A 17,901-nucleotide genomic window follows, 5' to 3' on the forward strand; every position below is an offset into this window, starting at 1 on the left:
AAAAGATTGTTTCAGAAAATTTTCAAAGGATTTCAACACTTCTTAATATTCATTTAGAGAAACATCAGCTCAATTCTAACCAGCAGTCAAGAAAGAAAAAAATAAAAATACTAGAAAATATTAGCAAAGGAAAAGAAAAAAATAGAAAACATCATTATGGAGTACATGAAATCATATGGCCACCTAACCTATACTTTGAATACTGCATGCAATCCTGGTACTCTGCCATTTGAGACAGGATATACTATGGAAAAGGAACAGAGAACAGTGACAAAGCTGACCACAATTAGAGAACGGTGCCTGTAAAAAGAATAACTGAATACAGTAGGAATCGTCAGCCTAGAAAAGGCAAAAGGTACGAACTATCAGAAGAAAAATGAAGAGGCATATAAAGTGATATTGTTATAAGGAAAAAGAAAAGGTAGTGATTGACTCTTCCAGTCACTGTAAGGGGACATCAAAAGAAGCCATTACCTATAAGATTCAAAACCAAAAACTAAGTTGTTCGTGTATAGGCAGTTAAGATATGGGTAACAAATTCAGAAACATGAGCTAGATGGATCATTGGTCTGACAGTACCCGTGTTTCCAATACCTAGAGATGAATCACTGCATGACATTAATATATAAATTTCAAATAAAAATAAATTTTGCAAAAATCGGTAAAGGTGGTTTCTTTTCTTTTGTTCTGTCATACAACTTTCACAGTCTGTTCCTTTGCCTTCCTTAGCACAAGGAACATTCTTTATCAATCCCCTACATCATAACCAAACAATGCACTGCAAACCTAAACCTGGGACTTGATGCACATGCAAGACAGGAGCCTAAAGCAGCACAGTTAGCGTGCAGTCCTCCTAAATCACGTATCAAGTTCAGCTTTATCATCAAATACAGGAACTAGTGTGTCCGTGGCAATCTGGGAATATCTGGCGACTGTATTGCATACGTAACATCCATGCATATGTAACAGTATTCTACCTCTGTGTGAGACGCTTTATTTCTGTGGTCCAGCAGCTGAATAAGTAGAATCCATAATTCTTTAATGCAGGTACATGGATAATGGTGACTAGTAAGAGCCTCGGAAGGTCTCACCTGAAAAACAATATACAATACAATTATTCAGAGAAGTGTTATTTTCTTCTCTGGTTCTGGTGGTTTGGTTTTGTGGGGATTTTTTGCAGTTAAATAATATAGCTACAACTACATACTGGAAAGTACATTATTCCATTAACATCCAAAATACATCTGTCACACAAGAAAGACTGTTTCCTTCCTTCGTAAGTTATAGGTTGTACTAATTCTTAGTTTCTTCTGAGCCACTTTCAAACATGATTTAATCAAATGAATGCAGGATTTTGAGATCTAAATGGAAAGGAACTGCAATAAATACTGATTCTTTCTCTGACAGTACAGAAAAGAGAAAATGATTGATTAGATTTTCTTGATATTCCTGGGAAGATAAGAAAAAGATTTCAAATTCTTTAATAGCTATTATTGTTGTTATTTTTAACTTAAAAATCCTTAATGACTAGGCATAATGTTAGTAGAATATGTTTTTGTTGGCATGAGGATGTTAATGTTCCCACAACATTTCACAAAATCTGCTTTTCGGTAAATTTACTGCAAGGCATTCTTTTAATATGCAGAAAACAGCACATTTCAAGTCATGTACGTTATTTGATTACTATTCCACATTTAACAAAATTCACTCAGACTGATGCATTTCAAATGCAAAGTAGTCTTCTTGTGATTCATCTTTCAGTTTTACATTTCCTGAATTGTGAAACAAAATAAGCAAAACAGCAAAAGGAAGTGCTAAATGCATAAAAATTCTCTGTACACTTCAATGTTCTTAAGATCTATGAGCATAGCATTTGAAATAATCACAGTATAAACAAAACTTTACTTACTTTGTCTTAGGACCTATGAATCCACTGAACTGTATTCAGAGGTGGTAAAAACAGGGAGAAAACCCTTTGTTTAAATAGAACAATTCAGCACTTTTTACCTTCAGCAAGGATACAATGGCAGAAACGCAAAAAAAAAAAAAAGGCTAGACAAAGCAGCTCACACTCAGTTTATCCCTAAACAACAAGCAGTCCAAGTTTGAATGCTCAACCTATACTCTATCTAAGGCAAATAGCGGAAAATGGACATCTAGAGAGGCTAATTCATCTAACTCACTGAAAAAATGTTGTCTTTCCCTGACAATAAAAAGAACCTAGGAGTGACTAGTTTAGCCATCTAACTTCTAGACACCTAGATCTGATGAGATGAATTGCAAATTTTTCTATCCTCATGCTCCTCCTGATCCCTTTCATGCACAACTATTCGCAAATCACACTGGTACTTAAAATAATTTCTGAATTTGGAAACTTAATGGTACAAAATGAAAAGTATATCGACTCTCAATTAGAAGAGCAAGTATATCACCAATAGTTTGAAAAACTGTATAATATTCAATAAGGACAATGACTTTGAATTTACCATCCACCTTTTAAGTAATACATTTACAACTACTGTTTTCATACAACTCCAAATCAGCTTTAAATACTGAACACAAATAAATATGGGTTTGTATGTATTTATAAGCATGACACAAAATTTGTTTTTCTCTCCCTATAGAGAGCCCTGCTTATCCCATGAAGTTGCCAGGGTGGACCCTGACAATCAATTTAAGAGCACCATAAGGTCAAGACTGAAATATTTAAAATAATTCTACTGTTCCCATTCCACATTAGTGTTTTATGTGCCTATGCCTCCTCATGCTTCTAGTTAAAGATCTGTTACAGAAATCTCCCAACAACCTGAATTAATCTTATGTAAATATTATCTTGAGAATAAGCATCCGTGTGACCACTAAACTCTATTGAAAAATTCATTATTTAACTATGAAATTTCCAAAACTGAAGTCTATCGAAAATACTCCAGTTATGACTCACTACCAAAGAGCAAAGAGATCCCTCAGAAAGAGTCATTCTACTTCTTACAGATGCACTATAACACCGTAGGATTTTATGGAAGAATTACATACACAAACTATCTTACAAGTGAGAATTTCAGGCCTTTTACATGGAGTACCAGTTATTGCAGCAACTAGGTTTCTTCATCTACTACTTGCATCTAATACTGTGTTCCTCTACAAGACAGCAGGACCTCTTCTGCAGGAGATGTGCAGTATCCATCCAGGACAGAGTCTGGCTAGCGGTATCAAAGCAATACACCATCCAGATACTGGTTAGACTCAGGATTCCTAACTGAGACATTGCTTTCTTCAGAGACAGTCTGGATTTCTTGCAACATCCTGAATTCAGTATTTTGGTAAGAAGGGTTATAGCCTCAAACTCTGGGGACAATAGAGCTCTGGTGCCAGCAATGAGCTGCTGAAAATAGAAAGATGATATCCAAATCTAGCAATGAATACATAGTAGACCAGACACCAGCTGAAGGTCCAGCTCAAATTCGAGCTTGACTTCAGAAATTAATCTCAAATAGAACTAGTTCAAGCTGCATGGATCAAACCTAGGGAGATCTGAAGAAAAAGCAGTGGCAAAGCAATCTTCTCTCTTTGTAATATGGCTCTGTGGAAGCAGCATGAATTTGTCATCATTTTAACATCTGACATTTCAAAGCCTACCATCAAGCACAATGGTCAATAGATACTATTTGAATTTTCCTTTAAAAAAAATTACTCCCTTCTCTTTGCCTTTTGATGGGGGAGGAGGTTGCAGTATTATCTGATAATTTAATATAACAAAATCGATTTTAAAAAGTAACAGTTTTCTACAGAAAGATAGTTTAAAAGAACAGTTATCAAATGCTACTACAGCCATTTCCCACAACCCCCTCCATGGCCCCAAACAGTAATATGAAAGGACAAATATTTTTTATGTCTTTGTACTAAAACATAAATTATACAGTGGTCACCACTGCTTCTTATCAGAGTTCAGTCCTGTGCTCATGGATCACAAATGCCCATCTAAAGTAGGTTTTACAATGGCACAGTCAAAGAAGATTACGCAGCTCTTTTACTAGCTGCTATACAGAGCTATTATGACTTTCTAGCTTTGGAGTGCTCAAAACAAGTGAGAACAACATTGCAGCTACAGAATGAATGAAAAAGAAAAGAAAAGAGAAGGACAAGTTTTCCCTTGACAAACATAAAAGCATTGTAACAGAAAGATGAGGATGCAGCAATAGGAGCAGTGCAACAATAAACCGTAATATGACATTCTGTAAGTGTCCAGTTAGCTTACTGCCAGGATTACAGTTATTCTTTTTTTGTTCCTGTCGAGAGAGTTTGAAAAGATTTTTTTTTTTTTTGCATCTATAGCTCTAAACCTTTTACACTGTGCCATGTTTGGCATTAAACCTGGAACACTGAACTTGTGAAATGTGGCACTCACTTCTGCTCTGTACACAGTGCATTTCAATATTACTCTCTCATTCAACTGCCAGATGGTCATGAATAAATATAACAGAATTTGAGCTCCTAACAAATAACACTCTTTAAAACATGGAGATATAAAGCCATACATACCATTTAAAACTTAGCAGTAAGAAGTCATCTATGCACTGATGCATTACACAATTCATATGGTTCCCAATACAAGCACCTAACTGCCCACATCTTATATGAAGAAAAAAAGTTACCTTTATATACTTGTTGATGGACAAGCTTATTAAATCAGACATGAGATTTCCACAGTGTGTTTCAAATAAACTGGAACTGGTTAAATTCTCTCCAGTTAGGTTTATAAAATGGTTAGCGTACACAACTTGTCCTAAAATACAAAAGAAAATTAGACCTATTTAGTCCTAGGTTTGGCTGTAGGAATACAAGACAGACAGGATTTTTTTTTTTTTTCTATTCTATATCACTTAGAACTAGTTTGTTGAGCTGTACACAATTCTAATTTACAAATTCTTTTGGGAAAGTTTATTCATTCTACGTTCAAGCTAGTCCCTTCATCATTACACTGAGGTCTGATATTCCGGTTGACAGTAAAATAGTTTGGCACTTTACAGTCTTTCATTGGCACAGTTTTTGCAGTGGAATAAAGATTTATTTATCTGCAAGTTTCTCTTTGTCACATGCCAGTGCGCATGTTCTGAAATCATGACATGTTTTGCAGATATGCAAGTTGATAACAAACAATTCTGGAGAGGTCTAACACTTTCCTTTGGATGTGTTGATGTAAAAAGCTGGCAGGATCATATTCCAGCTTGAGCATTTGTAGACATTAACACAGATAAAATGATAAAGTTAAGAAGCAGTAAGATCTTATCCCACAAGCTTTCCAACAGTACAACTCCCTTGACATCAGTGGAACAGAATATATGTAGAATGAGCCTGTACTTTATTCTTGGAAATGCAGGGTGAAGCCCTGAACTCAGTATCCTGCCACTGGTCTCAACAGCGTAAAGTTTCCACTACATATACTTTACAGAATGAAACGAGAACTTATGAAATTCTACAAGGCACAGAAGAATAAAAGACAAGATAATACATACATAGACACTGAGTTAACTAGTACCCGTTGTTAAAATGCATGAGCTTTCTCTTACAAAAATGGATTATTGCCTTTTTGCTCAGAACTTTATCTAGAAACAAATTATAGAATTCCAGATAATAATTGCCTCCAACACTTTTCCCATCCTTTCTCCAAAAAAGGAAAACAGGCTATCCCACAATTGACCATAAAAAAATCTTAGAATTAATAGTATGAACAGCCAACCCACACACTATCCAGTAATACAGACGCACAGAAACAGTGAAGATGTACTAATTCGAGCAAGGCTGTGTTGTGACAGCATTCAGAGCAGGCAAAAGCTAATCCAAGAGTTCAGATACAGTTACCTGGGCTAAACACACAGTGTATTCTTTCTAGACCTAAATGTTACTCCAATTGCTAAATTCCTATATGGAACTTATACTGATAGTTCATAACAACAGATGGGGTTGGGTGGATGGGTGCTGTTTGGTTGTAGTGACACAATGATCATAGAAGAAAATACATTTTTGTGGTTTATTTTGCTAGCATGGATATGAACTACAAACATAATTCTCTCAAAGCAAATAAAATTATTTTTTATATTTTAACAGTTCTTCAGTAAAGTAAACTACTTTGAAATTGGGTTCTTCAATAGCATTCTATAACCTTTTTTATGTAGCTTCTATGAGCAGCTTACACTTATCAATCTACTTTTTGCCCTTTTAAAGTCGTCTTTTTTAAAAAATAAAAAATAAAAAGGAAGAAAAAAGGCACTGCCTTGTGCTTTTCTTGCTGTACTTCTACAACCTTCACTGACTGAGGCTTATTCTTTTGCCCAGTATTTTCTTAGTGTCACATATGGGTAACAAAAATTCTCTGTTCTGAGATTCTTCGTTCTTATTCATCCTTGGACACTTTTCCTATGTTGTTTCCGTCAAATTGTTGCTCAGTGTTATGCATTCTGGATCTCTGCAAATGCATTTTTATTTGCCATGTCAAAAAGTGCATTGTTATTAAATATTTATTATATTGTAAGCATCAGTTGAGAACAAACTTTATAATCTTGGTCAAGTTTTGGTAGAACAGATTTCTCATAATATTTAATTTCAGCTAGATGAAGATTCACAAAGAACCTGCCTTCACCATATTTGAGTTTACTCCATTAAATATAACTATACTTAAAAATTACCAAAAGCAGTAAATGATCCTGGACAAATAAAGATGAGAAATCTAGGTTAGTCATATGTACAAACATAAGTTCAGGGAAAAAAAAAATGCATACTTACTCATCATTTTTTCACCAAGCACATGAAGAACTTCCAATACTAGCCAATTAATATCCAAGTGGAGGTGTAGTAAATGCCATGATGGGGGAAAGACCTGTGATCAGATATACATTTAAGTATTTTTAACATTTCTTCAGTGAATTCTGGATATTGTACTAAGACACATGAGCATACATTCTGCTCACAGTGAACATTATGGGTATCTACGAACAAACATACTAACATGGCTTTGATAAAAAAAAAAGAAAAACAAAAACCCTCATTCACGAAATTAATTCTGTCTGTACAGGATGTTTGCGAAGTCTTTAATCTGATCTCAACTACAATTTTAACACAATGTCTTCATTCCAGCTTGACAGTTTACAACATCCTTCGTTACCCATTCCTTTCCAGAGAAGTATTAGGAAACACACAAACTGCTAAAACATGCTCTTAAAGTAATTCCAAAATTTCAATATTCTATCCCTTAAAGTTTACTTTAAATTACTGTTTCTTCCAGCAGTTAAACAGTGGCCCTAATGACAAGCTAAATGCTGCTTCTCAGTGGATCATTCATCTCCAGTTAGTTTATACAACTCAAGATTTTCTTTACAAGAGATTTAAAAGCATACATTATACATATATGCATATATATATGCGCACATATCTTAATTGCGCATACCCTACTAGTATTTAATGTTGCAGCGCTTACTTCCATGTCTGCACTTTTCTTCTATATATCTATGATCTTTTCCTATTTTAAGTCATATTCCAGAATATATTTTTTAAAAAGTGCCCTTTTTACTGGGGAGCTCAGAAATTTTAACCAAACAATTGATATGCGAAAGCAGACAAGACCAATGTGTTTTTTAAAACATGCTATGTAACTTGAAGCCTACTTATCTACTTGTAATTGGTATTATCATTAAGAACTCTAAAATGTATAAAACAAAAATAAATAGATAAATAAAGACAACAACAGAAAATTCAGAGCTCATTATTTGTGTTTGCCCAGTATGGGATAGCATTTAGTTAATTAAGGGAAAAAAAAAAACCAAACAAAATCAATTTCAACCCAAAGAAAGATGAATTCTTATTCAGTCAAAATTTACCAAGTTGAATGCATACTGTTGCACACACACAAAAAAATAAATATAAAATACCTTTGCCTGATGTTGAATAGTAAATGCTGCCAGGACACTACTAGGGAGTTCACAAAGGCGACCAACATGCGTGGTCAAAGCATGAAGCTCTTCCACCAACACTGATGGTAACTGTGCTTCTAGTTCTTCATATGGGTGGAGTGTTCCATAGTTTTCCATTTTAGGGGGTTCCTGATACCTGAACAAACATATACAAACAATCAGAAAATGTATATAAGAAGCAGCTATACAAAATTCAGTACATAAATTAGTAAACTGTATGCAAATCTCACCTGAAGATGAAAACTTTCACATAATGCAAAAACTCGATACATTGATGCCTGATGCTCTCTGCTTCGGAGTGCAAATTTGCAGCTTGACCTGAAGTAAGAGATCAATAGCTTAAAGCAAATGGGCTTACACTATGACTCATGTAACATACACATTCTCCACAGAATTCTGGTGATTCTATGATTCCACAGCAACTAACCAGACCACTGGAAATTCACCCTCTTTTCTGAGGACAACTTGGGATAAAACATGACTTTTGGTAAACATACACTTGTAAATGCCATCTTTCTAGAGGGATTCACACTTTCTCATCTCAGCTGCATATCCAGATACAGAGAGAAAAAAGAGAAGTTCTTCAGGAAAGGTGGCAGAGGCAAGCAGTCAGTGCTAGAAGTAAACATTCAGCTCTACTGCCCTGCTCCCTGTCTGCTTCCAAGACACCATCAGAAAAAACATGTGTGGAACAATTTCTCAGCATCTTTGTCTTTTGAGGGCCTTAAGCTGGTGGGCACGGAAACATGCTTTGTAACTTCTCTTCCCAGGAAACATCACATTGTTGCAGAGTGCTTTAAGATGCACAATGCTGAGAGCCATCCATTCACAATCTATAGTCTGCCTTTCACTTGCAGCTCCGTATCCTTTCAGTAAGCTATTGCAGCTATGTGTCTCCTTTCCTTTGCTCTCTGGAGCTGTTCTGATAGTGCTACCCTTCTTATCTTGCATCTGCAAGCTCAATCACAGTCGTTAGAGCACAGATTCATTGGAAGCTACTGCCACTGGTATGAGAATCACTCTATTTTTTCCCACACGTTGCCTTGCAGCTTAGAGAAAGATGAAACTCAGTGCAGATGCAGTCATTTAAATAAACCGTAACTACTGCCCAATAATAGACATGCACAAATGCTTAACAACCAGTCAGCCTGCAACACTTGTACCTGATTCACCATGTGCCAATCACTAAGACCATCATAAATGGGAGCAGCAAAGGAACACAAGAGGAGATGCACGGCAAAAAGTCTTTGCCATATACTGTATTTAACTAGATGCCCAGGAAAAGGCAGTCTCCTTTGCTCCTCTCCCCAGATGAACACAGAAGAGTCTTTCTTTTCTCCTCCTTGCTCTCCCTCTCCCCTCTGTTTCCCTCGCACCCCCTCTAGTCAACCCTCTAGGTAACCTTGAAGCTCACATATGCTGCTTGTTATAGACACCACAAATAGAGTTTTGCACATATAAGCCTATCTATCACAACATCTTTAGAGCAACACTCATTGAGTGAAGCCAATCAACTGGTACAAGTTGCATAGTATTTCAGTGTACAGCCTACAGCAAATAAGCAAATAAGAAGCCATAAGACCTGCCACGGCAATGAACCATAGTTTAGAGGCTCAAATAACTCCGTTCCAAGTGAATTATTTATAGATATTACTGCTGCATTGTACTAATAACAAATATTTTATCCTAAGTTCTTGGAAGTTCTGTTAAAGTAAAATTTTACACTACAATATTTCACTGCAAAGCCTCTTGCATACTACAATAAATCATTGAACAATGAAATAAGTGGAAACAACCAGGAACAGCAGAGTGTTAAGAACAGATCAGGCATTTCCAAACCAGACAAAAACATAGAACATAACAAAAGATTTGTACGTTGCTTCTACATTACACAGTTCTCAGTACCAAGTCCCTAAAGCTCATTAAGACTGATAGGAAATTAAATGAAATGTATGATATTGATTCCTGTATAAACATACACACACAGCAAAGATGTACTGATCTAAAACTCCAAACTGGGGTTTTAAGCAGTGGCAATAGCACATTTATCTAAGACATCAATAATACCTAACATTATACTGCCTGATAATTTTAAATATTTTAATCCTCACAATAATCCTTTACCACTAGCCTGCTTGTATCAAGGGGGATTTGATTCATAGATGTATCAGTAACTTGCTCTAAGTCACAAAAAAAAGCCTGATGCAAAGGATAATATTTAACAGTTTTAAATTTCTTTAGTTTATTTAACAAGAGGAAGAATAGGATACAGAGAACAGAACAACACAAATGCTTAAATTTAAGGGAAAAAGAAAGACAGAACAGTTTCTTGGTGCTCAGCTACCATATTAAAGTTACAATGTAATCTAAAATAAGGCTATTTCCATTTACGTATTAAATGTCAGCAAAATTAGACTTTTAAGATATAATCAACAAAAGCACATAAAAGAAGCTTGATGCTAAATTCATACCAATTATTTAAATGGCAGAGCATGACGATATCAAACCAAAACAATAATGTGTAAAAATATTCATTTGTACTCTTAGAACACTAGCAATTTATCTGTAATGAGCAGATAGTACAGATAGTTTATATCTTAGTAATTATTGAACTTCTCAACTTGCTAAGTAGTTCAGCCTTCAAACTTACAATAAGCCCAAGGCTGCAATAACCCTTCAAAAACATACAGCTTCTTGCCTTAGTATTTAATTGAAAGAAAGCATTTTGCAGTGATCTCATTTTATCGATCCTGCTGCAAAGACAAATTAAGTTTGTAAATAACTCCTAACTAAGGAAATATAACTAACTTGTTTAAACATAAGCCAAGAGGACATTGAAAAAAGTCCTAACCTACTACCTTTGTAACTAAAATAGGTATTGGGAGTTTTGATGCACTTTTTCCATTTTAAATTAAATTAAATTAAATTCAAAATTAAACGAGTTAGTTTTGCAAAATTCTACCTTAGAGGTGACATCTTCACTCAAGTAAAATTAATGCAAAATTACCCATTAAGACCAGGATTGCCATGTGCACATATTATACTATACAGACAGATCTGGTTCCAAACATTTCCACTATTTTCACACTAGCTAACATTGCTTGGTTGCCTATATTAGTACCCTTACTGCAGGCTTATGCTGGTTATTTGCTGTTCTGCAGCAGATTCGATGAGGCCTCAGTCAAGAGTCAAAATAAGTGTAATCTGTAATAAATATAGCTCTATAACGAAAAGGTAGTCAGATACCTATGCCAATGTCAAATTAAATGCATTAAACTTACCAAAGTCAGATGAAGTCATTTGTACAAGGTTTTCCAGTCTGTATATATGTTGCCTAATTAAAGAGATACAAAGGTTTATGGTATTCATATAGGTAAAAGTAGTTTAACTACATTTTAGTGAGGTCTAAATACAACAGGAAGATGAGAGATGTTTCTTGCTTTGTATTTCTGAAAAAGCTTACAGAAATGTAACTTAGGAAAGAGTATTAATCAAATGCAGCAGATACATCCAAGTGCGAGGGGATGACAATGGATAGAATTTTTGTTTATAAACATTAAACACTGTAACAACAAATAAAAAATAGCTAAATAGTGGAGGCAGCTGTGGGGAAACAATCACACACCTATCCCTGTAAGTGATCTTTCCACAAGCCCAACTCAACTTCATATTTGACAACAGCATAAACCTGAAAATTAGCCTTCATGGCATACACTCAGTATACACTAAGTTAATTCCCTTGAGAATGAGCACTAGTAAATTCCCTCAGCAGCTTTTCCCACTTCTTGCTTAGGGTGGTCTGCTGCTTTACTTGAGCACAAAAGATAAACAGCAACAAATATAGAAAAGGAAAAGGAAAAAGAGTCTCCAGAAAAGTTAACACTCAGTTCATTTTTGGACGGGAGAGAGAGCATTTTTAAAAAAGCTGATAACTGCCACTGCAAACGAAAATTTAAAAAAGCTGTAACACAGTTAAATACTCAGCCATATTCTGCAACAACTGTTATTTTCAAGTGGTCTTCAAGCATAGTCTCCACAGAGATAACATGGTACTAAGCTGAATACATGAAAAGCGCAACTGTGTAAGACAGACTTTTGAAAGAAATTGTTGCATAAATTGAGGAAGGAGTGCTCTCTGCCTCATGTCTTATACAGTCAAAGCAGCAACAACTGAAGGATTCAAAACAGGATACTTGGATCCAACTCAGATCAAATGTTCTTATAGGAAAAAAATTAAAATCAAGAAGTGCCTACAAGGATTGAAAAACCCAGGTTGTAACCTGCATATTAAAGGGCAGGCACACATTATAATTATCACCCTTAGCTCTTCCTTCCTCGGATAAAATCATATCAGCCACCCAAGGTTACTTTCAGCCACTTATGTACATTGGTGTGTGTTTATTTCTTTGTTTTGTTTTGAAATAAAAGCTGAATTTCTGCGTGAATTTTCCAAGTATTTCAACAATGTAGAAAGGAAGGAAGTTTAAAGCAGCAGAATTTTATGAATGAGGGCTATGAGGCTGAAGGTTAGAGTGTGTCAGAAAGGAGCCACAGAGGAAAAAACCTCTCTACTGAACTGAAAGACAGAATGCAGTGGGCTGATAAAAGGATAGAAGAAAAGCACAAACTGGGCATGAGAAGCATAACAAAGATATCATCAGTTAAATAAGTGATTTTTATTTCAGTTTTCATTTGTACTTCAAAGATTGATCCTTGTGACTGTTAACCATCAAATCATTTGATTTTCAAATAAATATTCTGACAGTTAAATTAGTACTTTTGTTTATTAATCAAAGATTAATATTGTCTTAGTATACCCATTTAAATGGTTACATAGCTCTTCCTTACTTCGACTCACACATCCCCAGTCACATAAAAACCCCACAGGTAAGAATTATTTTTATCTTGCAGTTAATGTTTTTAACGTTCACTTCTGCTGTGTAATAGTATGACTTATTACAATATTTAAAAATATTAAATAATCTTTAATATTTACAGACACATTAAAAAATACTAGTTTTTTTTAAGTATGCATTTAAGCATAGGTATTACCGGTGCTTCATAAATTGAACTATTTACAGGCAACTTGTCCTGAAGAATCATTATAACTTGTACTTAATATATGATTTCTGCAACACAAAAAGGAGTTTTCCTACTTTCAGTTGTCAATTGGCCTATAAATTGAAGTGTTCCATTTTATGACTGAACAAATAAACTGAAAGAAAGAACATCTTTGCAGACGGACTTGTCACACCAAAAGACAGCTTAGCAACCAAACTCTCATAGCCAACAGTTTGCTGAAATAAATTATTCCTACTAGTCCAGAAGGTTTTAAAACATGTATAGCTTGAAAAAAAAACCAACCCCATAATAAAATATATTATGCCTTACATTCATCTCTGTTCCAATTACAGGCTTTAATATACTTCCTGCCATCTATGTCAGCGTGTTTCAATGAGTCAGACCCTATTAATAATGTGTCACATCATGCCCTTGGTCATACCCTAAAGGGATGGAAGAATCTACTGCAATCAAAGCAGTGATGGAATACATCACATATATTTGTGGAATCATACAAAAGCTCCTCTCCCATCCACTTGCAGTATGTGCTGTACTTCTGAGGATTATCAGTAGCAAAGAGGATTATCAGTGATCTGTGTATTTGCACTGACCAGATTAAACATCTACATTGAATTAGTCAAACACTGAGTAACTGTATCTGAAGAGATTGCTGAAGCTATCCTAATCCAAACAATTGAAGAAAGCACTGCATCCAGCATTTACAGTATTTGATTTTTAACCTCCGCTTTTCTTTATGCACAAAAAAAGGACTTAAAAATCTTCAAAAGACAACTTCCATTATACAGGTAGCACAATCCCATTCAAGAGAATCTTATACAGTTTATTCATAACTTCTGAAGCTATAGCCTTTTAAATTAACCACAACACACTGTTGTAACATCTATACTTACCAATTTTTATCTGGTGATGGCTAAGATGTACCACACTACTTAGAAACTTATTATTACATCACATATATTAAAAAGCTGTGATACAATTTCCTTCTTCCCTTAATTCCAGCTGAGTCTTATCCATCACTTACTGGAATGTTATACAGACAGCATAATCTTTGTGGATGCATCACATAGTTCAGTCTTTCATGATTTTACTGTTGAAAACTTGAAAAGTTTGTTACATCCTTAAGGTGTGTATGATTACAGTGGATTAATTATAAAACACACTAACATTATCATACCTAAGTAATCCAAAGAGAAGTCCACAGGATTCAACTAATGCCGTTTCAGTAACCCACTGAAAGCCAAACATTTCCACCACATCATCTTCATAGTCATTCGGAGAAGGATCTAGTCTCAGCAAAACCCTGCAAAAATTGAGCCAACAATACTCACACATTCCTCAGTAATAAACCTACAGAATAAAGTATCTTCAGCTGGCTTATGTACCACTTATTTTATCAATATTATCAGCAACATGTATACTATAGGTAGGAAGGAGTAGCAGTGCTCTTAAAAGATGGACTGTTATATACCTTTCATAGCAATATAACATATAGTAATAAAATATATAGTATAGAACTCCTAGCTTCAAGAACATAAAATCATGATACAGTCAGAGCCCAGTGTATTTTAGAAACAAATAAAATTTAACAAGCATCTTGAAGCATCTTCATTCTTACAATGGGGCTGAGACAGAACATAAAGACTATCCTTAACAGAAGGGGCTGCTATGTTCATAACATGCTCCACTATAGGCATACGTTTGGAATCTGTTTCAATGTATACTAATCCTAAAACATACATTTGCTTCTTTATATACATTTAACAATATTTATGTAGAAAATATAGATAGAAGAACATTAATAAAAGTACGCCTTCAGGCAGGTGAACTGATGAGGGACACAAAATATGACTTCATTATTATAACTTAAACTAACATTAGGCCATGACTACCCTTTGCTCTGGTTAAAGGCAAAATAAATAAAATCAGAACTACTATTTTACTCAAAGTGAAGAAAATCAGACATCTGTAATATTTTAACAGTATCTACTAATTCTGCAAATATGGAAATATTTCATTACTGTGCTTTAAAAAAACCCGTACATACTGTATAATAACAACAGAGGCATCAAAGCAATTTATTTCAGAGTTTTCCCACTGCCTTCCCTAAAACACTTCAGTGTAGATGAAGCTGAATTCACTAATATGCAAGAAATAATTCTATTTTTAAAAATTAATAAAATGTACTAGGTAAGGCCTTGGTTTTCATTATATTATGCACCAAATTCGTGTTCTTCTTGAACTGAATTGGTAATTGTGCATAGTTCTCGGAGGCAAAAAGAGCATCTGCTGAATAATCAGTTCTATCTCCCATAATACGTGCAGTTCACTTGGTAACTGCCTAAACATTGGTCCGTTCTAAAGCCTTTAACAATTAAATACAGTTACTCCTGTTCTAGATAATGAAGATAGAGGATTCTCCAACATGCAGGCTTTTCCAAGAATATACAGTTGAAATAGACAAGATGAATAAACAACAGAAGAACAGCATCATCAAGACTGTAATGATCTGGGAAACCTGTCTACATACAAGCTCCTGAGAGAGTTTCCACACAAAATTCTTTCAGTCACGAAATGCTTTGTCAGTCTGTAATCCAATACTGATACGTTCACACAGACACAGGCTCTCTCAATCCTCTATTTGACATCAATTTGGAATGAATATGCTCTAATCCAACAAAGAAAATATGATAAATATGGTAAGGAATGGGGGAGGTGCACCAGAATCCCCTTCATGGTTTTACAGGAAAGGCTGTAGGAATGAAGGTTCAAAACCACCAAAATATAGGGCTTGGTAGGAGAACAGACGGACAAAAAGTTTGTGATTTTCTAGGAAAAACAAGAGAAACCAGTATCAACAAATGGCACAGAAAAATAAGCTGGATCACAGACGGTAAAGAAAATATTAACTAAATCAAAGTAATGTTTTAGAATTTCACAAAAAATCCTTACTTGTCATGCTTATAATTTCTGAACCTTAAATCCAGAATGCATGCAAAGGCAGAGCTTTGAGAGAGATATCTGAGCTACAAAGGACGGTCCCAGCCAAGGGAAGCTGGGCAGAGCAGGTTTGTTTCTATCACACGTAAAATTGAACACGCTGGCACCAAACAGAGCTTATGCCTGGAAAAAGCAGGGCTGCAGCCTTCTCAGAAATTTTAAGGGGTCTCTGATGTGTCCTAACAGGCCTGTAACAGGTGCTTTTCAATACCTACAAGTAAGCTCACAAAGCTAGCAACAGGACCTAGAACACTGTACAAAGCAGTGTATCAATACAATTGCCCTTCCTGCTTTGGTATACCACCAAGTTGATCGCAGCATCTTAAGAGCTGGAGAACAAACCGAGTTGGAGACCCTGTCAGCATTTAGAGGCACCAAACACCAGCAGAAAGAATATCTCAGAAGGTTAATATATTTGTAACTAAAAAAACCTTCATACCTCTTAAGAGACCCACTTGCTAAGTAAGACTCTGCAGAAAAGCTCCTCCCTCCATTCTGGTTGTCAAAAACACAGGAAAAACAAGGCGGATTTGAGTTCTCATTCTCCACTTCCATTGCCATCTCCAAACTGTCAGTGAGAAATGGGGTTGTGGAGGAGGCCACAAAATCATCATCCATGATTTCCACCTGATCCAGAAAATAAACAGATAAATTAAAAAAAAAAAAAAAGTCATAGTGTTTTTTCAAATAAATTTCTCATTGTTACAACTCCCTATAATCCTTCAGCTCAGGTGAGGACACAGACCTGACTAACTGTAACATCAAACTAACAGACAGAGAGATACCACCAAGAAAGGCAATCATGGCCTAATGTTCTACCACACAATTTTGTCTGTTCAAGGAGTCACATTACTGACTACAAAAAAAAAAAACAAAAGAAGTTCATTTTCTTCTAGTTCAGCTCTCTAAAGACTAGTCAAGAGGTAGACTAGTTCTAAAGTAAAATAAGAGGCAGGACTGCATTACAAGGCATGGGTGAGCTACTTTAACATTTCAGGGTTCTGTAATTATCATGTGACGTGTATTTACTGCCTCCCATGAACATTGCATTTTCCAACCAGGGTAGCTATGCTATGAAAATATATGATGCACCACAGGCTCCCAGTTATCCATAACTCTAAGGCAATGTTACAGCTCAAGTTTCTTCCAAGAGGCAGTAAATGCACCTCACATGATAATTACGGAATCCTGAAACGCCAAAGTTTAAAAGCTCAGGAAATGACTGTATGACCAATTCTGACACAGTTAAAGTTGGAAGTTTGTATGAAAAAAAGCCTGGCTTCCCAGGAATATGAAATGAAGAGGAACAAAAGCAAAGGAGAAGGAAGATCATGTCCAAAAGAAGTTCACTGTATACCTAACATTAGTGAATACTTTATACAACACACTGAAATAGTAGAACCAGGCAACAGGTGCCACAGTATTCTACAATGACATGCAAACAATATAATTAAAGCTCTAAATTATGTTTTAAATTTCATTGCTGGCAGGTTTTTTCATACAGTTCTTGCAGAAGCCAGTTTATGCCGTGGCTGGAAGCCAATCATACAGAGGCTTGACTAAAAAATGAGTTCAAAGGAAAAAAAGAAAACAGTTTCTGTCCTACTTTCCCCTATCCATGCACATTCCTCTGTGCAGCAGATGCAGTGCAACTCTCTTAAGTGCGAGAACAACTGCATTGCTTGAGTTTACAGAAAGAACCTGTGTGCAGCTGACAAGCCAGGGAAAAAAAGCGGCTAAAGAGAATACGCTAAACCAAAGGAAGAAGAGTTTCTAAAGAAAGTCTGTTCAACTTCAGATTGCCCAGAGAAGCTGTGGCTGCCCCTGAAAGTGTTCAAGGCCAGGTTGGATGGGGCCT

The 17,901-nt window shown here is 35.5% G+C and overlaps 1 protein-coding gene across 5 annotated transcripts in view; it reads right to left on the minus strand.

Annotated features, from left to right (window-relative positions):
- MMS22L (MMS22 like, DNA repair protein) overlaps positions 1-17,901 on the minus strand; it is a 95,043-nt gene that overhangs the window by 76,420 nt on the left and 722 nt on the right. For all 5 annotated transcript variants that reach the window (XR_008448932.1, XM_054060930.1, XM_054060929.1 and 2 more), the window contains exons 2-9: positions 16,483-16,670; positions 14,221-14,346; positions 11,246-11,298; positions 8,195-8,282; positions 7,923-8,100; positions 6,781-6,874; positions 4,653-4,783; positions 978-1,091 (exon numbers count right to left, since the gene is read on the minus strand). Coding sequence is in view for 4 of the 5 variants with exons in the window: in XM_054060930.1 (XP_053916905.1) it covers positions 978-1,091; positions 4,653-4,783; positions 6,781-6,874; positions 7,923-8,100; positions 8,195-8,282; positions 11,246-11,298; positions 14,221-14,346; positions 16,483-16,661 (963 nt within the window). In the remaining variant the exon portion in view is untranslated. The remainder of the gene's footprint in view (positions 1-977; positions 1,092-4,652; positions 4,784-6,780; positions 6,875-7,922; positions 8,101-8,194; positions 8,283-11,245; positions 11,299-14,220; positions 14,347-16,482; positions 16,671-17,901) is intronic.

This window comes from Cuculus canorus, chromosome 3 (assembly GCF_017976375.1).
Source record: "Cuculus canorus isolate bCucCan1 chromosome 3, bCucCan1.pri, whole genome shotgun sequence".
NCBI lineage: Eukaryota > Metazoa > Chordata > Aves > Cuculiformes > Cuculidae > Cuculus > Cuculus canorus.